This window comes from Gymnodraco acuticeps, unplaced genomic scaffold (assembly GCF_902827175.1).
Source record: "Gymnodraco acuticeps unplaced genomic scaffold, fGymAcu1.1, whole genome shotgun sequence".
NCBI classification, from domain to species: Eukaryota; Metazoa; Chordata; class Actinopteri; order Perciformes; family Bathydraconidae; genus Gymnodraco; species Gymnodraco acuticeps.
Genome location: NW_022992351.1, coordinates 4,930,050 through 4,953,130, shown reverse-complemented (window position 1 = coordinate 4,953,130; position 23,081 = coordinate 4,930,050). Strand labels below are relative to the sequence as shown.

At 40.9% G+C, this 23,081-nt stretch overlaps 1 protein-coding gene across 1 annotated transcript in view; it reads left to right on the top strand.

The window, feature by feature from the left end:
• The window catches only part of pex14 (peroxisomal biogenesis factor 14), a 46,641-nt gene extending 24,913 nt beyond the window's left edge, over positions 1–21,728 (top strand). The window contains exons 5-11 of the mRNA XM_034209544.1: positions 2,661–2,786; positions 5,168–5,253; positions 7,230–7,332; positions 11,236–11,333; positions 16,498–16,589; positions 19,503–20,013; positions 21,339–21,728. Of these exons, the coding sequence (XP_034065435.1) occupies positions 2,661–2,786; positions 5,168–5,253; positions 7,230–7,332; positions 11,236–11,333; positions 16,498–16,589; positions 19,503–20,013; positions 21,339–21,362 (1,040 nt within the window). The 3' untranslated portion in view covers positions 21,363–21,728. The remainder of the gene's footprint in view (positions 1–2,660; positions 2,787–5,167; positions 5,254–7,229; positions 7,333–11,235; positions 11,334–16,497; positions 16,590–19,502; positions 20,014–21,338) is intronic.
• The last annotated feature ends 1,353 nt before the right edge of the window (positions 21,729–23,081 follow it).

Genomic DNA, 23,081 nt, shown 5'->3' with positions numbered 1-23,081 from the left:
TAAATACGATATTCAAAATGTAAGTAATTTTCACTCAAGGGCAACTTCATAATTCAGGCCTTGGGACGACAGTGAAGAAGTCATTCACCTTTTAGCACCGAAAATATTTTAGTAAGCAATTTTTATAATTGGCTGTCCGGCCTATGTGTTGACCCATAAAGTCCAGAAGTGCCAGAATCAGAGAAATGGATTTAATGTAAGAGCCTCGCTGCCTGTTTGCCCTTTAAAAATACCCAGAGAATGTGAGGCAGTGAAAATAGAGCTGTAAATAACCTGACGAGCAATGGGTTTTCCTTTTAAATAAATACCGATCAGGTTTATGTTGAAAGACAATAGAAAACGTAGCCCAGATATGCAGTTTACAGTATTTATAGCTGTAATATCGAGGTGCCAGCACCGTAATTTCATGCCCCAATGAGAATGGCAAGGTCAAAGCAAATGCTTTGGCTGAGCATCTGCTAATACGGTGACTCATAAACAGGCCCTGCGTGTATCAGGTGCACCAAATAATACAGTATAATGAAATACAGAATAGCTTTCCATTATTGTTCTTTTTTATGGTGTCGTCATTAGGTGTAATTTATGTCTTAAAAAATTCATCTCACCACAGGTCGATCTGAAATAGGGGTCCAGGGGTCATTCCTCAGGTTTTGGAACCCATAATAAATTTCCCAATCCCTTTTTGGTCTTTTCCTTTTATATGTAAAACTCACTTTCACCGTGTTCCCTTTTCTTTTGGATCTAAGGGCTCTTTCATTTGCTGTTGTCTTCACCTCAACAATAAACAGATCAGAGCATGCAACACAACTTAACAAGCTGTAATTTGACTAGTAAACAGCTTTAGTATTTTTCATGTATTTTATTTTAATGCAAGCTACCAAAACCTTTCATTTGCTGCATAAACAACATCAGAGGTGTGAGCAGCCATTAAGATGTACATACATTAAGCTCAATGGCAGCATAAATGTGTTTTTTCTATTTTCAAAAGACTTTACATTTCAAGGTGAAACAAAGAAGCTTGTTTTTATTTCCTCTCATTCAGTGAAACGGAGATCTTTGCATGTCTCACTCAATAGTCTGCCACCATGTAGTCTGCTGTGGTCAGATGAATCAGGAGTCCGGGGACACATTATTGCTTATTTGACAGTGCAGTCTGACTGCACAAACTCAGCACATGGCGCTCACCACTTCCTGGCACTCAGGACCGGCTGTAGACTACAGGCTGGCCAATATTTGCCTTCAATTATTCAACCATTTTCATGGCCATTTGAAGCCCTCGGAGCATTTAAATAGGTGACGGGAGGGACCTCCTCTTGGCACAAACTGTGTGGTAGATTAGCGCAGGTTTTTTTCCATGATTTTGTGCCGCTGATACGGGCAAAGGTTCAATAGATCATTGAAACGGGAGGATAATTGAATCGTAGTATAAGAAATATTCAAAACATGAAGAAGTTAAAAGATCTTCTGTACATGTTTACACAGTTTATAATATTAATACTTCACCTGGGTGTAACTGTATGCTTCTCTTGTAAAGACCACCCTGGAGGTCAGTACCAGAGATATTAGGATCTGGCTCTGAGCACTTACTTTTAATGAAAACGTTGGACTATCTCTTGAACCTCTGCAACTGAACCTTTTCCAATTGCTCGATTTCTCTGGAAAGGATGAAGGAAGCCTATTCTGAGCTTGTGTAAATTCTATAAATCCTCCGGGAACAGTGCAAGTAAAAGGCTCTCTTACAAAGGGGGTTTTCTGTCAATAAGCAAGGGAAATGGCCAAAGGAAGTGAGATGTTAGTGAGAGAGATACTCTGTTATACCACAATAAGCAATGGACCACATGATGATACAGACTTAGCTTGTTTTTTATCCTAAGGTAAACCATGCTCATAATTGTCTAATATTACTGTCATTTCTTTTGGTTCTTAGTCTTCAGCTTTGTTTATTATGAATTGGTTAATGTTTTTTTTTAATGTAGTTCATCAATAGTTGTCATTATTTTCTTTTGTTAAGACCAAGTTGCTCATTAGAAAATTAGACCCACAGCATATGGCGCCTGAAATAAAATCCTTTCTTGCCACAAAAGGAGATGTTCATATTAGATTTTTTTTCTCCTCCCTTCAGATTCTCCATCAGGGAGCCCTTTGCAATTTAATCATCACTAAAATCATTAAAAAGATCTGAAGATTAAATTATATTGGCATTTGCAAAATTATGTAATACATTTACATTACAATGAAGAAATTAAAATAATGCATTTTCGCTGTCTGGGGTGTATGAAATCTCCACATGGGAAATATAAATGGAGAAGTGGACAGACTCTTATTTTCTTTGCCTTTGGTGGCAGTTAATAGGCTAGCAGAGTTTCAAATTTCATTGTGTGAACCTTTCCACGCTATCTGCCTTTGATGGATGTCCCTGAAACGGAAACTCTCAGTGGAATTTCTGAATTATGAAATGAAAATGCATTTTTGAGGAGGTTAGGCAAAATTGAATGAACGTTTGTCATACTTTCTCTAAATTGTACTTAAAAGATTTGTGGGCAGCTTGGGAAGTATTTAAGCATAGATTATGATAGCAAAGGAGCCATTTGGTGTTTCCCATTAACACACAGTGACTGTACCTCCTCCGAATGTCTCTAACGTGTGTGTCTGTATTCCAGGGCTCACGGATGTGGAGGTAGAGTTGGCCATCCAGCGCTCTGGAAGTACTGAAGAAGTCCTGGCTCTGATCCCTGTGGGGCCCCCACATCCACACCATGCCACTCAGCTGGCTCTTGCACCACATAGTGAGTGCACACATCCTTTTCTTCCCTTTGATACCATGCATATACGTAATATTAATACTTATTTGCACTCTTATCTGAAGATAGAAGTCTAAAAAAACCTTAATCAGGTTTGCTGTTAGACATCTTCCCTCTTGTTACTATTCATTTAAAACCCCTTTAAGAGGATTATCTGTATCAAAACCAGAATATTTACATACATGTTGCCATACAACAATGAAGGGAAGGGACAGGGATATGACATTGCACAGCACAAGCTCATGAAGTCTCTTGCCATTCTGTTTCAAAGGGGTCCACACTGGGAAGACCCCACACTGCAACCTGTATCTTTATTACCTCAGGAGGTTATGAGTGCTGTCCACTGATTTACCAATGCAGAATGAAGTCCGCGTAATGCTTAACCCATATGACAATGATTCCAGATGTATTCCACCCTCATTTATTACCACACTGTCCTTGACTCCCCTGGCATCTCATGTTTTGTAATGAAAGTGATGTTGATGGGATGGCCATGTAGTTAGGGAGACTCGCGGCTCTCCGTCCATAGTGGGGGGTTTTATATCAAAATGGCTATAAGGGAGCTGCATAATGAGGTGAGAGCGGGGAGTCTTGTATGGGGGGTCACGCTGAAAAGAGGGGGCTACCTCCCTTTGATGTCCTTGTTATGGGGACGGTGCACGGGGACCCGCATCCATCTCTGTCGAAGTAATGGATACTCTGATCTCTATTTCCACGCGGTAGAAGGACAGGAAGGCCTCCACTGAACCCAATAAATTTGAGAGGAGATTGGAAAAACGGGGGATGGATACCACAGTTCCACAGCTTAAGTGACCAAATAAAAAAAGGAAGATGGCAGAGTGGAAGTGGTAGAGGAAAAAGGAGAGACAGAGGAAGAATGAAAGGTCCTAACGGGGGGGAAAGAGCAGGTGAAGACACTGTGTGATGCAGTGAGGCTTGTTCAGGGTCAACCACCTATCCCAAGGACTCCCAGGCCTTTCAGAAGCAAGGTATTCTGGGATAGGTGACAGTCTATCGCAGCTATAATGTTGATGAAGACCCAAATTTATGTGGTTACCATATGGATGCTGGAGAATGACTCAAAATTCTCGATTGGAAAGGTTAGAGGTTCATCCCTGAATGCTGCATCAGCAATGAAACGTGCCCTTGAGTAAGAAGAATAAAATGGCATTCACCTTGAGAAATACCATATAGTCCAACATGACAGTGGGTCTCATTTTATTTGCATGTCAAATCACACAAGTGTTAAGGCACAAGATCAATCTGGTTTACTCACTTCAAGCCAGTAAACACATACCACATAACCCATTAGGTGAAATCAGACCTGTAATAGAATATCAGTGGCGTACTTTAGTGGCTTAGCCGCCAATAATTTCATATTCATTTGGGCACAACCAGAGTGTCTAAAAGAAAAAGCTCACAGTATATTTCCTGCAGACCTGTTTGTTGTTTAGTGACATTTTCAGTTGAATGCCTCTCTTATGTGGGGAATTTCCACCTTGACAGACAGTTGGCCTACCCAGATGACAGCTTGCACAATGACACACTTTCACATTATCTGTCACTCAGCTAGGCAGTCAACTTCTAAACACACACACACACACACACACACACACAGCCACAGACACAAAGACTTACCTTCCTGTCCATTTTAGTGATTTATTTGCAATTTCTGTATTAGGCCCAACCCCAAAATAAGTGGAAGACAATGGTGTCCTTTCTGGAAGAGCAGGATAGAGTGCATGATGCTTTGTTGACCTAACTCTGTATAGGTCAGAGTTGAATGTAAACAGCTTGATGGATAAATAGATGATTGATTGTAATGAAAAGAACAACATTTGTACTGCATTGAGCTCATTTATGAATTTATTTTTACGATATCTTTATTTTAAAGGAACACATCATTGGTTTGCATTAAGTACAAATTGTCTAAACTAAACATTTCATTTTCATTCAACAAACTAGATGGCTGTGCTTTTTAAGAGATGATAAATCTATTTGTTACTGTAGTTGAAGGCATCCATTAGCTTCCATTTATTTCTTAGTCTAAAATTAATTATTTAGGAGATGTTCCAAACGTGCTTTTGTTGTCTAATCTACTACAAATAACATTACAATAATTAGAGCAAGTATAAATTACATTGTCACAGTAATGTGATGCAGCACAACTTTTTTCAATCAATCAGCATCTAAAGACTACAACCATGCAATGATTATGTAACATTGAGGGACATAAAAAGTATAACGAAATCTAATATGTATTAACAAATGTTTATTAAAAACTTTAATGTAGGCCTGTATGATATAAACTTTCGAGCTAAAATTCAACTTCCCATTAACCTCAAACAATGTATCCTCCCCTTCAGGTCCCACAGGCTACAGATGGAGAGACTATGGTGCCCTCACCATCATTATGGTTGGCATCGCCTTTGGCTTTCATCAGCTTTACAAAGTAAGTTACACCCTGCTTCTCCTGCCCTTTATGTTTCCTCACTGACTTTTTTCACAGGTAATATTTCTAAAATTAGTTTTTACAAATTATCCTTTGCATCCTAAGATCTGTCAGTACTGCCTCCCTGATATTACATTAAAATTGGTGGGCTTTGCAAGTACATCAGTTCATGATGAATGATGGTGCTAGAATAGAAGGCGCCTCTGCAGTATGTAACATCACTCTGGTCTTGTTATTAAAGCCACCCTGCTTTACGTCAAAGCATGATCTCATTTGAAGCCCTTCTTTTTAACTTCCCCGTCCCTCCTCCTCTCCATATACATTTTTTTTCCTTTAAAAAATATAGTTGCTAACACAGCACACAACCATTTTTTTGACGTCCTACCGTCTAAAAATAATCACCCTGGTTTTTTATCGGGTTTAGCAGCCCTTGAACATGAGCTCATGAGGCCCCTTGTCCCCGGTGACATTAATCCCATAGTGGTTGTTAGTAGTAGTCTGAGTGGCATGTGGAAGCCATTACTCTCGTTTTAGAGGAGGACAGGAGCTCTAGCAGTAGCTCTCCGCCTGGATGACAGGCCGTTCCCTCTGTGTGTGCACGAGAGAGAATGGGAGCGCGTATCATGTACTTGCATATGCCTACCTGACCCTGTCGGACATATTGACTTCTCTATAGATCCTGTTATGTCCTATTATTTCATCCATTTTACGCAGCTTTTTTATAAGGATGCACATGCCCATGTCTCTGTGTTGTTCCACTGAGGAAAACACATACTGTTTCCTACGTGCCAAAGGGTTTGCCAGCTACTGGTCCCCTATGAGGTGGGATACCCCGGCGGGACGGCACAGGTTGCTGTCATGTCTCTGGAGCGTAGCGCCAGTCGCACCATATGTCCAGGCTTCTGCCCATACTTTATTTATGTTATGGCGCACCTTGTAAACATCACACTCCCAGCAACCCACTTATTAATTACTACGTGTTGACACTCATTTAATCTTTTTCTCTAAAAAAGTGTTTATTACTTGCACTGGTGTTGCGGCTTGCCACCTGAGTTGGAGGGAAAACCCGGCTCGGGCAGCTGAGGGCTGCAAACCGGCTGTGAGGTATTAAGTCGCCTTTATTCAGCTTTTAAACAAACGTTTGCAGTTCAGTGCGGCCCTCTAGGACCACATAAACTCTGATGTTATTTGGTGAGCTTGGATCTCTGCTCATATGTAAAGGATTCAGTGAGACACTCACCAGCGGCTCATCTGGTTGACACTCACACTGGATAGCAAACTTCCTAATTTGGCTGTCAGACAAACATATCATTTTGGTGGAGTTCTGTTTATTTAGCGGCAGAGAGCCGATAAACAACATGATATTGTTGGGGTTTTGTTAGACTATTGTCAGGGTTCATCGCCATGTTTTTCCCCATGAGGCCTGTCTTATTTTCACTGTCCCTTCCTGGGTTTTATTCATGTATATTGCTCGAAATATGTTTGAATTGGTTCAACTAACAGATTCATTGTAGATTAGTATAAATATATTTGTTTTATGTGTTTGTCTATTTATATATAGAAACCTGTGAACAACATTTGAAAGTGTTTTTCTTTTCTGACCAAAGTCTAAAAACCCAGCAGATATTTAATTAACAATGGTATGACATAGTGGCAGCAAATCTTGAACCAGCAACTATTTGACATAAATGCTTGATAAGTAACTTGAACAACTAATGGTTAATCAAAAAGCTGGTTGATTTTGTAATCAACTAATGGTTTAAACACTAGATGTGTGGACATGTCTTTATCAGTTGCTTGGGCACTCAAAAAAATAACATGCACATAATCAGGCAGTTTAGACAATGAGGCACTCGTCCAATAAAACAATGCTTTTGACCCTATGCTGCCAAGTCTAGGTGGCCCTGTCTTTTCCTCATCTTCTGCCCCATCCCACCAGAGAGAATTATAATATTGTGCCATGCTTTTAATTGCAGAAATACATCCTTCCCCTCATTATGGGCCGCCGAGAGGACAAGAAGCATCTGCAGAGGATGGAGAGCAACATTGCGGCAATGAGTGGCACGCTGACACAGACAGGTGAAGATTAATATCTTCATCACTTTCTCCCTCCTTAACATTTTCCCTCATTTATCTGTCGCCAAAATCTGGGGCCCCCGCACGTTTTTAACAAATGACACCGCTGTCATTTCGCTTTAATTTGAAATTGCTTGTTTACTGTCAGGCTCGGGCTCAATTAATTACGTTTCGCTGAAAAGCTCTTAACCTCGGAATATTAATGAGGAGTTGGGAAATGACAACTTTTCCCCCCCCACCACTCATCCTCTCTCACCCCCCCCCCCCCCCCCCCCATCCATCTCCCCCTGCACCAACATCACCCCCATCCAAACCTCCACCACCATCATCGTCATCCACCCTCTTCCCTGTAGGTTGCGAGAAAGTTCATTTTAATTTTCTGTGCGTATTTGTATTTGTGTTTGTGTGTGTTTTGTATGTGTGAGTGCTTTTGCGTGCAGGATGTGCGTGCGGCATGCCACTGTGTAGCGTCTGGGCTCGGCACTGGCCCTAGTGTGATTAAGTGCACGGTGACAGGTGCGGCTCCCGTGTTGGACAGGTGAGGAATCTCAACCTCGCTGTCAGACATGGAGAGAGAGTGAAGCCGGGAGAAAGATGCTTTCTTGCTCTTCGTCAGTATAATTAAAAATCTAGGGAGGCGTAAATGAGAGAGGCACTCTGAGAAAGTTTGGTCTCGTTAGCAGTCCTGTTGAACTGGAGTATGTTTTCACCGGAAAGGTATCAATTCCCATTTGAGATAGCTAGTCGGTTAGAAATAATGACGAGTTTTGAAAGTGAAATATGAATATATTTGTTCAGGATACTCAAAGACAGTTCACACAACAAGTAAAAGCTGGGTTGAAGAAGTTGTCGCCCACTGTCAGTGAGAGTAACTAAACAAACACTGTCGACGCATGCTTAAACCTATGCCTGCAGGGAGTTTACTGTATTTAAAAAGATAAAAAGTGATATACATTTTTTGTAAAGCTTACAATATGCAGCGTTGTTTGTTCAAAGCCTGCTTTAAGTAAAATAACTGAAAGGCATTAGGTAATTGGAAATAAGATCAAACATTTAAGGCATTTCTGAAAATATAGAATTTGTGAATGAATTACTAACTCTTTGATGGCATTTTCCTTAAAGTAGGTATTTTTGATTTATGAGATGTTAAATCCTAAAGGTGTTTTGCAATAACCTCACAAGTTTATTGGCTAAAGATTGCATTACTAAAGTGATTGTATCTTTGTTTAAAAACGGTATGAATTACCATCATGCATGTGTTTACTGGGTTTTGAGCTGCAGCGAGACTAATACCACCATCCTTTGTCACTTTTCCCCCTTCATCTCTAAATTAAAACAAATTACCTTTTTGACTATGCTGCTCCTGTCACGGACCGACATAGTGAGGATGAAAATAGTGCTGTTATCATTGTTTCCAGTCACACCCAGGCTTTTGTTTTCTGGCCGGTTAATGTAGATGTAGGGCAGCAATTGTGTGCGATCGCGTGCAAGGTGTGCCACCCTGAATCTGATTAACAAATACACGCTCTTTTATGGTCATTTTCTCCCAACTATGCAAACACATTTCCTCTGTCTATTTCACTGCCTGTTCTTCGTGTACTTATCACTTTCTGGAGATTTGCCAACTTACAAACCCTGTTTTGTTTGTCGGTTCAGACAGGATTTCACAGTGAGAGTCCTCCTGTGCTTTACACCGCGTAGGTGAGACTCCAGTGGAAAAAAACAAAACATGAGTCTTTTTCTTCAGCCAGTGTGGGGAACTAATTTGCTATGACTGCAGTAGCCAAGCTGCTATTGTAGTTAATGACTGTTGTAGTTAACAGTTGGGGAGAGGGGTTGCAATTACACTGAGAGTTTTCTCCCTCTGCTTTCCCTTTGTCTTCCTCTCCCTATTGCTCCCTCTCTCTTCGCTGCACTGAGTAATAGCGACCGACTGCCTCGCTGCTGCCAATTGCTTGAACCCCCTTTTGTTAAAGTTCATGTATTTCTCTAGTGCCGGGCGCAATGAGGTGATGTATCCTTTTGAATGGGGACCACATTAGTCTCTCTCGCCAGCCCCAACTCGAGAGTAAGGAGGCCTTGACTCCCATTATGATTTGCCTACAACTTCACACAGACAATTAATGAATGGATCTTGGAACTACTTCAGCGCACCCAGGCTGTAATGGAATTGTGCGGCTGTTTGGGCACTCTTTGTCGGTGGGAGCCATATTGGTGACCAGCTGGCCATTAAAGACAGAGACAGGCCTGGACATATGTAGTGTACATTATATCGAGGTATTTACTGAATAATTTACTGAATACACAATGTGCACCATCCTCGCAGCAGCTGCAAGCCTCACACATCTTGTCTCCGATTCTAAACACACACACACACACACACACACACACACACACATACATACACACACACACACACACACACACACACACACACACACACACACACACACACACACACACACACACAACACACACACACTCCGGCTACAGCCTCCTTCTGATTCATGCCTGGCCAAAGTCATTGACTTCATTATTCTTGGCTTCATATCTGTGATAACCGAAGATGAGAAGTTATGCATTTTTGTCAAGTGTCCGAAGGGTCCAGGAATTAACTTTGTGGAGGGACATGAAAAGATTTGGTGCGTTTGGCTGAAGTGGCTGAAAAAGCGCTGCCAGTGGTAATTCAGGAGGCACAGTATTCCAGGCTGGCAGACTGACACACACATCTGGATAAGCTGTTCTGTGGTGAGGTGGAATCAGAGACTAATAGGGCTGCTCTTGGTTTAGCGTGCACACCCTGTCATAGCAACACCTTTTTAAGCAGGGATGGCCGCAGTGTTTTAGTTTTACTACCGTCTTCAGAAAGGCTGGTCACACTCTGGAGCACAAACTCAGTAACAAACTGAAACTGTTTGCACAATGAGTGTTTTGGCTCCAACCAACGATCCTGCTCAAACACGTGTTCCAAAGGATTCTGCGCGCATGAAAATATCAAACGTTCAGCACCCCACCTATATTGATACTACTCCACCCATTTAAACACAGGTGTTGCTACAATATATTAGCTTTTTTTAAGATCAAATATCTTGTGTGTGTTGGTTTTTCAAAAGAAACACAGCCGAGCTCTGTCTTTTGTCCCGGGTTAATGTGAGAGGAGGGTTCTTTACATCCCGTCCAGCCGGCTGCAGCTCAGGCTTTTAACCATTGGCCTGACAACCTCAGCAGTGGACCGCCACAATATCTGTTGATGTTAATCCTATTAGGCTTGATTTAACACTTTACACGCCCATGATTTATATGAATGTTTATTGGTTTTCTGTAATATAATCAGCTCGGGGAAACTTAATGCATTGTTTGGTAATACACGCGTGACTGGAAGCAGGGGGCAACAAACTGTGCTCGGTGTTATTTGAAATCATACACCCTCGTCCAACACCAACACTTGAACTAATTCAATCTTCAAAGTCAATGGAAAAAGAACAATATTTATTAGGATTAGGGGGGACATTTTGTCTGGCAGCCTCCTCCCAAATGAGAGCCTTGTTTTTTCCTTTGTTGATCGTTTGAGGATTTAAGATGCATTAGAAGGCAGTGTCTGGGTGGATAATGGAAGGTTAGAGACTGTTATTTGATTTAAGTTCAGGCACTAGAGATTAATATCTCCATCCTATGTGACCCCCCCCCTCTACCCTCAGCGCCTCGGACCAAAAAGCTGCGACTTAAGTTACCGGGTATTAACTTTGATTACAATTCTTAGAGGACGGCTTTGATCATTGACACAAGTTGAGTCTCATCTGTTCTGTCGACGACGCTTGAAAGAATATTTTAACTTCTGAGGTACCAAAACAACATAATCTGTCTCTTTTTTTAAAGTTTGATGAATTTACCGTCTTGCTTTCACAGTGAGCCAGCTGCAGCACACTCTGGTCTCCGTCCAGGAGCTCCTGATCCAGCAGCAGCAGAAAATCCAGGAGCTTTCTCAAGAGCTGACTTCATCACAGGTAGCTAAAACACCTCATCAGCAACTCTGTGCTCTTCTCTTACCAGCACAATCAGTTTGCTATAATGTCAGCAATTTCAGTTAAACATCTGAAAATCTACCTTCACACCACAGTATCGTTCTCCAGAGTTGTAGTAGTTTTTACTTTAATTTAATTACAGCAGAAATTGGCACATTTGAAGCAGAGGTGCCTTTGAAGGTCTGTCGGATGCAAGTTTGAATCCACAAGTACAGTACCATCTTATTTAATATATATATATATTTTCGCCAAACTAACCGCAATGAGCTGAAACAACTTTACACCTCACTGGCAAGAAGTGCATCTTAACTGTAGTTTGAGCATGAAAGTTATGGACTGCACCTTCAAGGTTTGTTACGTATGATTAATGTTTTTGAGGAGAGCTAGACAGGCAGTAACTCTGGAATTGCAGAAGAGCTCCGTAAACGTAAAGTTGCAGGTTGAAATCTGCAGATTGATGAGGAGAGAAAAGGTTTCTCGAGGCCTCTGTGTACTAAAACCTCCAGTGCTTCCCGAGTCATAACCACCTTAGATGGACAGCCTTATTATACTGTATATCATCAGAACACAAGCTGCAAAAAGGTATGGTGCATCTCATCATTGGACCATCATCTTTAACCATATTGTCGTTCCTCTTCGCCTTGATTTTTATAGACAGTGTTCATAATCTACTCAGAATTGTAAGTGTTTAGGTGAAACGGTGTGAGTGATTGGTCTAAAAACGTATGTGCTGAGATGAAATGTTGCTTGCTTTTTATAACACCGCTCATAAATTGCTTTATGATCTCTGGGCTTTAAAAAAAAGTGCCTTGGAAGAGACAATCTAAGACAATGTTTTATGTCCACAGCTTGTTAAGCACATGGGTGTTTCACTGTAGCATCTGGAAATCGCAGGAAAACATATGCGGACACATCTGCTTTGGCACAAACGAGAAAAAAAATATATGAATCTCTTCCCTGGACGAGGTTCATCAAAAACCGACGATTCATAGCTCATTTTTGGCTGTTTCAAGATCTAAGCCACACAGTCCCTCTGAGCGAGTACAAAGCAGAAGAGGCCCAAGTCAGCTGGTCTAAAATCTAAAGTTTCCTATCAGACAGGCTGTAGGAACACTTCAAACAATGAGTTCTCTCCAGCATAAAGGGACGTGGAATGCTTTTTTCTTTTCATTTGTCATCTCCGAATCACAGATTGGATTAAAAAGTGTCTACTTCATTTGCTATAAGTGCCTTGTTGGACAGCAGTAGTGTATAAAAAGTATAATTCAAATCAAAACACCCATTAAACAAATCATAAACTCTGCTTTATAGCTATAGTGTTGATCTTAAATTTTCCCTGCGAGTCGGCACAAGGCCCTCTGTTGTCTCAGGCCACGGGGGAAATTGGGAAATTGTTTTCAGGTCCGGGATGTTTGATGAGAAACACATGTTGGAGCTGGCGAGCTACTTATCATTCACCGTTTGCGGCTTTCAGGGTTTGCTTCACCACGCCGCTCAAAGTGCTCCACGCTTTGCAATTATCCCTCTCAACGCGGAAATGTGCCTTTAACCCGAAACATATGGAGACTTCTGTTTCCTCAGCTGCTAAGTAAACATTTCTCGTAGTTTGGAAACCGCTCAATTGCGGAGTGCGTTTACTGTCCCTAAACTGGGGACCTCATTATGGAAGTGAGCTCAGACAGATGACTCATGTGCACACACGCAGCACACGCTGATGGTACACATTTCCATATTTTAGAGCCGGAGACAGTTCCTCTCTTTTTCACAATTTTCTCAGTTATCATGACTCCTCAAAGTCACGCAGCTGTGTTCTACCAGTGGTGTTCAGGATAGATTTGTCCAAGGATGAGATGATTCAGCTCTGATGTTAAACAGCCTAGTCTATTTGTGCTCCATTATCATTACAAATCTGCCTGTTAACTGTGTTTTCCCTGCTGTCTCAACTCACTGATCGTTCTTTTTATTAGTGGATACTACATAGAAGATTAGAAACCGCCTCCTTGTATGCGGGAGATGAACTGCCAGTGGGAAAGTGCATAAATAGAGTAAAATCAATTGCACTGTACCAGTGTTTCCACTCAAAAACACTCCTCTGGGGACTTCCTTTGAAACTAATTCCATCATAAATATACATGCGTTACACGAAAACACACTGTCTGCCGGCAGAGTAACTGTGAATTAATTTGCCTTCAGACACTCTTAAACAAGCCTTGTTAAAGATCTTATCTTGTTGCTAATGGTCCACAGGCATTTATCTTCATTTAGCCAGATGCGTTGCCGTCCTTGGGTGCTGGTAGACTTGATAGTCTTTTTTTTTCTTTGCTGGTGATACATTTTTTTTCTTTTTTTCTTGAACCACTTACTTAACCAGCAGAAAGAGGCCAACCCTTTTCACACCCAGGCACCCATCCGAGTCATTAGCTACAAGGCTTTTAAACCAGCAAATCTTTACTATGTACACTATTTACACGACAAAATCGCACCCAGCCATCACACTGGTGGCTGATACTGGGTGGCTCCTCTCATCAGGGCTTAGTCCTGTTTTTGGTTGTGGCTGGTGGGTTCATTTGGTTGTTGGTTGTTTGTTCATGCATTATGATTTTTGGGATGTGCAATGGCAAGCTGAGGGTTTTGTTCTCCTCTGTTTAGGCCAAACAGAGCGCTCAGAGCCCTGCACCTGCACACCAGGAAGTATGATAGAAGTCAAACCCAGAGGAAAGAGCAGCAGAGACATTTCCACTCAACTCTGAACCTTTCATATTTTTTTATTTAATTAAGCAGTTGTGTTGCTTTCATTTATTCAGTCAATGAGAGCAGGTGGGTCAATGAATAATGACATTTGCGTAGAATAATTGAATTGTGTATAAAGTCATAAATATACGCAGACAGACCTTTTCAAAGCTACAAGCTTAAATCCTAGAAACCAGCAGGAGAACTGCTAAGTTTAACATTTAAGTCTTAGAAATAATACACATTACATTTATGTCACATACGCAGCATTCAACCTTTAAAAATAATAATTTTCTTTGAGTATTTTTTAAATAGAATTGGTAACAAAAACATACGACCTGTAAATATCTTCTTGATGACGGGTATTCTTTTGCAAGAAAGCTGCAAAAATAACTGCAGAAGTTAAATATTTTGGTCATCATTTTGTTAAAAAACATCATATTTTTGGTTAGTGCGGTCTATGGGATATGTGTCAGCTCTTCAGGAGGGGCTTTTTAAGTCAGCTGTGTTTTTTTCTATCTCTCCAGTCACTGATACCCCTCCACTCAGCTCCACCTAAGCAGCTAGTGCACTTAACACAAGATTCTTACACAATGTGTGTACACACTCTCATAATGTATCTCAAAGCTGAAATCCAGTCCTGGCCTAACATTTAATTAGGTTTCTTCAGACTTAATAAGACATATGTCAGTGGAAGTGTTGTGTGACAAGACTTGATGTGTGATATTGTATAGTGCTGCTTGGAAGATAATGCACATTATGGAGCTGGCGGTTAACAATCCTTCTCTAAAGCCTTTTCTTCTAATGTGAAGTGATATAGAAATAATTTCTAGTTATTTGGAGCAATTTGCATACTTCTTAAGTCGATTCTCTGCCTTGGAAGTCTTTTAGCTCAGCCCATACGGCAATTAATTTTTTTCTATGTAAAATGAGAGAGAAGCAGAATCCAGCCTTATTATACGGGTGCCTTGGGGAGGCGAGGGATTAAGATGGTTCTAATGAGGTGACGGCTGTAATAAGAGTGTCTTCAGCAGGCCTCCAATGCACCACCTCTAAAGCAGGGCTGCTTATCAGCGAGGTTTAGGAGTCGATAAGAGCCAAAAAAAAGCCTCCTTTTCTGTCTCCCTTCACTTATCCTCCTCTGCCTCCCTCCTTCCACTGTAAATGAGTCTGATCCCTTTCAGATGTGATTCAATTAATTTCTCTTAGATTTAATTACAAGGCAAAGAGTCCAAGTTATCCCTCTCCCCTCGATAGGGGGTCCAGGCTTCCTAACAAGCTTCCTCCAGTGAGTCAGGAGAGTCTTAATTACAGTTTTTACTTTTCTTTTCTCCCACTTTCTCCCATGTCTCCTCCCTCTGGTCTCATCAGTCTATTCCCCCTGTTCTCGCACATGTTTGTTATATTTCTTTTTTTATTCAGCAATGCATCGCAGATGGGGAACAATTATCTACATCACTGGTTCCCAATCTTTTTTGGGTTGAGACTTAAGCCAAACAATGCCTTCTCATGGTGACCCATTACAGGTTTCATTTGGCTAGAAGCAGTGCAACTCTTCAGTACTTCAAAAGAAAAATGCAATGATTTTGGATGGTAATAATGTTCCTATTGTGTCTTAACTTGGTCATCATCTCACAAACTAAGATTGACTTTGACCTCCACTCTTGGCCTAATTGAGTAAGATTTCCATTTATTTTGTGGTGACACAGGAGTCAAAAAACGTTGCACCAGTTCTGTTTTATCATCCCAATTGACAGCTGCCGCGATGTTTTCTACTTCAAAACCTCTCATTTCATAGCTCTGTAAGGTCATGCCCAACCCTAAAAATGTGCTGCAGAGACAGATTTTCTGCAGCAATTTGCCATTCAAATACTTGCCTTTATAGCCTGAAGCATCTCATGCCATACCAGCGTGTGTGTGATAACACATGCCTTTGATAAAAGAACAAACTATGGTCTACCTTCATGAATGTGACCATTGTTCAAGATAAAGTCATTATCCAAAACACAGGACACTGGCCTAATCTTTTTCTAGATAATTATGTAAAAACAGCATGATTCACACTCACTGGACTTTCTGAGCAGTCAACGCCATAAAAGTGGCTGTAGTGGGGTTGTTAGTCCTCCATTCTGTCATCACCAGCCGTAAGCCGTTGTGAAGTTGTTATGGCGACGAATGACCTGACCACACAAAAACATGTGGCTTTTAGCATTTGCATTTACCATATTTGTTTACCTTGAACCCTTTGTCCTTTTTTTCATACAAAGCTTTTTTATGATTTCATGTTGTTGAGACTGAGTACAGAGGAGTTGTTGAAAGTTGTGTATTGACTGTGTGTGTTGACCCTACATGTGACCTGAACAGTTTTGTGTGTGTGTGTGACATTTGTTGTGTGTGTCTTGCGTGTTTCTTCTAGACCTCGTCTTCAACACACCGTGTCCTGGACAACCAAACTGTTGGAGAGCTGAAGGCCGAGATCGTCTCTTTGAAGGGCTTACTGCTCAGCAGGTAACGACGTTATCCAGACCCCGTCGTGTGTGTGTGTGTGTGTGTGTGTGTGTGTGTTGTGTGTGTGTGTGTGTGTGTGTGTGTGTGTGTGTGTGTGTGTGTGTGTGGTGTGTGTGTGTGTGTGTGTGTGTGTGTGTGTGTGTGTGTGTGTGTGTGTGTGTGTGTGTGTGTGTGTGTGTGTGTGTGTGTGGTGTGTGGTGTGTGTGTGTGTGGGGTGTGTGGGTGCTTGTGTGTTTGTGTCTGTGTGTGTGGTGTGTGTGTGTGTGTGTGTGGTGTGTGTGTGTGTGTGTGTGTGTGTGTGTGTGTGTGTGTAAAAATGGACAACCATTCAATGTTCCTGGATGCACTTTTTTTGAACCATTGTTCACTTAGGCCATATGTGTACATAACATTTAAATATGTTTCAACTATCCACATAATCTGACGTTGCCACTTTGAAATGACATTTATTCTATTTATGTTTGGTTTGCACATGACAGATAAGGACACAAATGAAGATTAATTATAATGATTATATTTGTGGCGTCAGGAGAGCCAGAAAAACCAGACGGGTTGTTGTGTGGCTCTTCTTGGAAATAATTTATAATGAACTTGAAAATCTTTTTAAAAGGTATATATTGAATTTACTGTCCAACTCAGTGAAAATGTGTCGTTGGCCTCTTATTTGCAGACGTTGTGGGAGCAGTTGTCTTTGTACTGTTACATGTTGCACATGAGCATGAAAGTCCCAAGACTGTGAGTTGTTACATTTAGTTAAGATTCATTATTTATACCTTTTATAAAATCTAAGAAGCAACATACTACAAAACTACAAAACCCCTATTATACATCTATATCTGCATACCCACTTCCACGGTACACTTCTGTGGTTTATGGTCTGAAAGTTTGAGTTTGTGACTGAATAAATCAAATGAAAGAACACATAATGTCACATTGCTCTTCCAAATGACTCGCACACTTAAAGCAAAATCATTCATCTTGAATATGTAGGCGCTAGAGATTATAATACTGATTACACCATTTCTTTCCTTGCCTTGGTCGATTAGCATACTGCAGGCATCAGCTGGTCTTCTTTGTATTAATGCTTTTATTGGTAAGCAAGATAACCACACTTGCATAATTGCTCTTATGCATCTTCAGTCATGTTATGGATGCAAACTGACACCGCAGACCAAGAGAGAGGTTATATGAAAATGGTTCCTGATCAAATACAGGTACTTGTTTATCATTCGGTATCTCCCCCAGCGAGGTTAGGGTTCAGGTTAGCTCCTCAGTTCCTACCTGTCTTCCTCCTTCCTTACTTCCTTCTTTCTTTTCATCCTCCCTTCCTTCCTATCCTACTTTCCTTCCTTCTATCCCTGCCTTATCCTCTCTTCCTTTCTTTTTTCTTCCTTTCCTTCTTCTCTGTCTTCTGTCCTACTCTCCTTTCTTTCTTCCTCCTTACCTTCTTCCTTTCCTTTTTCTCTGTGTTCTGTCCTACTCTCCTTTCTTTCTTCCTCCTTACCTTCTTTCTTTCCTTCTTCTCTGTCTTCTGTCCTACTCTCCTTTCTTTCTTCCTCCTTACCTTCTTTCTTTCCTTCTTCTCTGTCTTCTGTCCTACTCTCCTTACTTTCTTTCTTTCCTTCCTTCCTTTTTTCTTTCTATCTTCATTTTGTCCTACTTTTCATATTAAATCCATCCTTTCTTGTGTTTTCCTTTATTTGTTTCTACTCACTTCCCTTCCTTCTTTACTTCCGAACTGCCTTCCTCTTTACCTACGTTCCTTCCTTCTTTCCTCCTTACTTTCCTTTTTTCTTTTCTTCCTTTCTTCCATCATTTATTATTCCTTACCTTCCTTCCTTCTCCTTTTCTCTCTTTCTTCCTTATTTCCTTCCTCCTTACCTTGGCTTGGTTTTGTTGTAGTCAGGAGAAATTGTCATCCTACCTGCTACATTTGAATACAAGGTGTACAACATTTGGTTTTGTCAAAGGTCTCTTTGTATACTGCCAGACATCCCCTCATTCTCTCTTTCTTTGTTCCTCACTCTAGTTAGGCCCAACCCAGCTCAGTCAGGCCATTAGCATGCATGATTATGTATCAGCGTCTATAATGAAGCCTGAAGTAAAAGTGTACATCAGAAACCCGGCTGAGCGTGTTTTGTTCCCCTCGTACATTCTAATCAGCAATAATCCCTTTGTCATTTGCTTTCTTGACTTCATCCTGACTCTCGCAATGAGTTTTCTGGCGAAGGCTTGAATCACAAACTAAAGGCTCTGAATCACCATCTGTCTCCAAACGTGTTCCCTTCCTGTTCAAATGATCCAAATCATCTCCAAACTGTTTTTCTCTTTTTTTAAAACACCCAGAAGTGCTTATCCCATTACGATTCAGCGTTGTCTTTTTGATCTTAAAAGCTGCAGTGGATGTAATTAAAAAAAATCTTAGAACATCTCTACCAGGTGTGACAAACATCTGGTTCTTTGGGGGGAACGCCATTTTCTCTGCTGTAATGATGAGAAAGACAAGTGTGCGTCGTGTGTTGCTGCATGCTCAAATGTAAACTAGTGTTGAGGATATGCTGTCAGTCAACACTTTGTTGGCTTAAGGCAAGGCAAGTTTATTTATATAGCACTTTCAACACAAGGCAATTCAAAGTGCTTTACAAAAAAATGAAAGACATTAAGAAAATGGCATTTAAAATCAGTCATTAAAAAGAAAAGCTAATAAAATAAACATTAAAAGAAAAAGTACATGGATCAAAGTTACAGTGCAGTCTAAGATATGAATAGTTCAATTAAAAGCTTAGAAAGCTATATGATTGTTGTGGTTGCAGAATGCCTGATTACATTGTGGGAAAGCTCTTATGATCACAGTGAGGTTTTTTAATAACATTGTGATCATGCTTTTCTCTTTTCTTTCCTGCTTTTTCACAGGAAACAATTCCCTTCCACTCCCACTATACCTAAAATCCCCTCCTGGCAGATTCCTCTGAAGCCTCCATCGGTACCCGGCTCTCCGCCAGTCAGCCACACCACCAGCAGCAGCGACATCTCCCCCGTCAGTAACGAGTCCGCCAACTCGTCCCCAATCAAAGATGGACCCCACAGCTCCCAGGATGCAATGGGAGAGCCTGATGTAGTTCATGTTATCAATGGAGACAACGGCACCGCTGCAACGATGCTCCTCGACCTGAAGGACCAGGTCCGCATGGAGGTGCAGGGGAGGAGGAGGAGGAGGAGGAGAAGGAGGAGGAGAAGGAGGAGAAGAAGGAGGAAGAAGAAGGAGGAAGAGGAGCAGGTGGAGCAGGTGGTCAGCCACGTAGAGGAGGAAGAGAAAGACGAAGACGGTGTAAGCATGCACTCAGTGGGCCGGCGTGGGGATGGACAGATGAATGAACAGGTGGACAAACTGAGGCGCCCCGAGGGTGCCAGCACTGAAAGCGAGGTGGATTAAATAGCAGTAGAAAACTAAAACCCTCTCCTAACAGCGCTTCTCATCTCTGCCCACTCTCTCTCATCCTCTCTGCTCTCACTTATTTGTTTGTTTTTTAGTTATTTATTCATCTAACTGTCTTCTCCTATTTGTGTCTGTAACATCTTATTCTTGAGCTAAATGAGGAGTAGGCGTGAGGAGACGTAAAACTGACAAATATTGGATTTCTAGTTGACACACGGTTGATACCACGGTTGACTTTTCATCACACAAACTAAATGAGTGCACGCCGAGCCACCCACCATGCTGTTTTGTTTAAAGGAGAAATGTCAAGAAATAGTCAAATCAGAATGACTTTAAAAGGCTGGATGCAATACTAACCATGTGTGACTGACTGCTTTTACATTTTCATCATTTGATCAGATAATTCACCTCATTTCCTTGTGATTGTACTCGGGCTTTCATACAGACCAAGGGGCCAATATCTCTCCTGTGTGATGCAGCTGGAGGTCAGGAGTCGCATGTTGACACTTCAGCCTCAAAGTTACCGTGAGCTTCCAGGGAACATTAGCAGAGTCGCTCTCCTGTTGATGGCAATAGGAGAGGACAAGCTCTTCCAGGGCCGGAGCTTTTAGCCTCTTTTATGTGTCCTTTCGCATTGGTGTCAGTCTGTCAATAATTTACAAGGCCAGCAGGGTGGCATTTGGGTGAAATAAAAGCCCTGAAATTCGAGATTAGAATGTGATGACAGGCTTTGTTCCATGCCGGTGTCAGAGTGCTCATACGCTCAAAGGAGGGGAAGATAAATGGTTTTTTTCCCCAGCTTTCCTTTTTACCGAGGGCTGAATTGTGCATCTTTAGCGAGTGCGTTTGCGCGTGGCAGGCGAGAGAAAACCCAGACTGTCTGCTGAGCTGTGTCTGTGTCTCCAGCAGGGCTGCTGATTTGGTTTGTGAAGTATGTTAATAATCAAATGATCAACAAATAACAGATGTATTAGTTCATGCAGCTTGAAATGTCAAGGAGGCTAAAAGAGAAAATCTAATACAGAAAGCCCAGTTCCATTGTATTATTTCCCATGACAAACCCTGCGGTCCAAATTACGGAGGGCCTCCTACAGTGAGTAATCTTTACAGAAAACGGCGCCAATATTTTGTAATTAAGCTGCAGTAAGACAACGAGGGCTGCCACGGATGGAAGTTGCAGAACTTGAATCACTTTTTTTTTTATTCTCAGTGTGGAGGTGGCTGGGGGAAGTTAGAAGAAAAATTGCCCCATGATTGAAAAGGAAAGTAATAAATGAATACTTGACTTATTGAATTACTCACTCTGTCTCCAGCTAACAAGAAGAGTCCCTGAGTGAGAAGAAGGGATATCAGCTCTGGTGCCATTTCCACATCCGTCACATGGCCTATAGGAACACAGAGAGGTAGAGGGGCTCTGCACGTATCCGTGTGACACCCATCCTGATCTACAAGTGATGTTGTTTGAGTTTCTGTTAAACTCTTAAATGATGAGACGATGCAGAACGATGTAAACTATATATTTTAATTCAGAAGAGATGACTATGTATGGATGAATAAGGTTGGCTAAAAGAAGCACTTCATCAAGAAATGTTTGCTTTTAGCCCCTGTAGAACCTGTGATTGGTCCTCTCTGTAACTGATCACTGTCTGGATGTCAGCCACAGGTGTACATATGTGAAATAAATCTGCTTAACTCAAGTAAAATCTCTGTTATGTTCATTTTAAATCAACTGTACTCTACTACTTAACCTAGTATTGTGAGCATTTTATGTTTATATCTTTCCTTCAATACACACGTTTATATTTTAGTAGATACATTGCAAAATGCATGACTTTCAGGGTGCCTTTTTTAAATAATAGTTGAGTTTAATATACCTATGTATTTCCTTCTATTCAATTAACATTAAAGGTAAGAAGTGGGTTGCCGTTATCATTTTAATGTGTGAATGTGGTAGTTTATGTTCAGATACAGGAAGGTTTTCTCATAACAAGTAACGATATGAGGGTAGTTTCTTTAATAGAAAATGTTAGGTATTACTCAAATCTGAAACATTTGACTTTCCATTGTGTAGAACAATGTTTCATCGTATGTGTGTCCCAAGTATAAGCGTTACATATTTAGTTACCACACTAACATTTTAACAGTGGAGAGAAATACATTAACTCTTTGAAATCTAAAATCATTTCTGGTCAACTTTATTTTACTGAGATTAGCTTTTTGTCTCATTCTCCAAACCAGCTCTAATGTACTGTACAACCAGATACAGAGGAGAATACTACAGTACTTTTCAGAGAGCATGACATGGTGGGGACTTTTAGCCTTTTTTTGCTTTCTTTCTGGAAATGTGTAAGTGACATAGTTTCACATTAAATGTGTGAAGAGTTGTTTATTTGTGTGTGTATCGTCTGTGTCTTTTGGTTTCTGTTGTGGGAGTAGAGCCTTCTCATAAAGGGTTTCCTATTCTATTACTATTATGAATACATTGAGGAGCTTCAAGATATCCAGGATATATTTAAATATTATTTTTAAATAACTGCAACATTTTATAATTAATAACTGTTGCTTATAACTATATCTATATCAACATAAAGTTGTATGATCTGGTGCACATTTCATATTGAGAAACAATCAGAATCTCAGCTTCAATAAGTTCTTGTGATTTACATTAGAGCAAAAAAAGTGTGGATGTTGTATACTGTACTGTAAGGTGATAATTCCAACAAAGTCCTCGGAGCTCAAATCACTGACTGCCACCCTGAGTTTTCTTAATATGCAATTGTTTACCGTGTTCCTGAAACAAGATCCCACTGTCCCCATCCAATAAACAGAAACTGAGCTGAATTTTCCCTCATCCGGGGCATTCTGAATATTGCTATCAAGTGTATGAATTTAATTTATCAGGGTCTAAATGATCAATAGCGTTTCACATATTGATGAGGTGTATAAACTTCTCTGAGGTTCGATACCACATCCCTTTGTAATCCATTAACCTCTCCCTGGAGTTCAGGCCAACCTTAGATTTATAGGGACCGACTGTAATAAATCCACTTGTACAT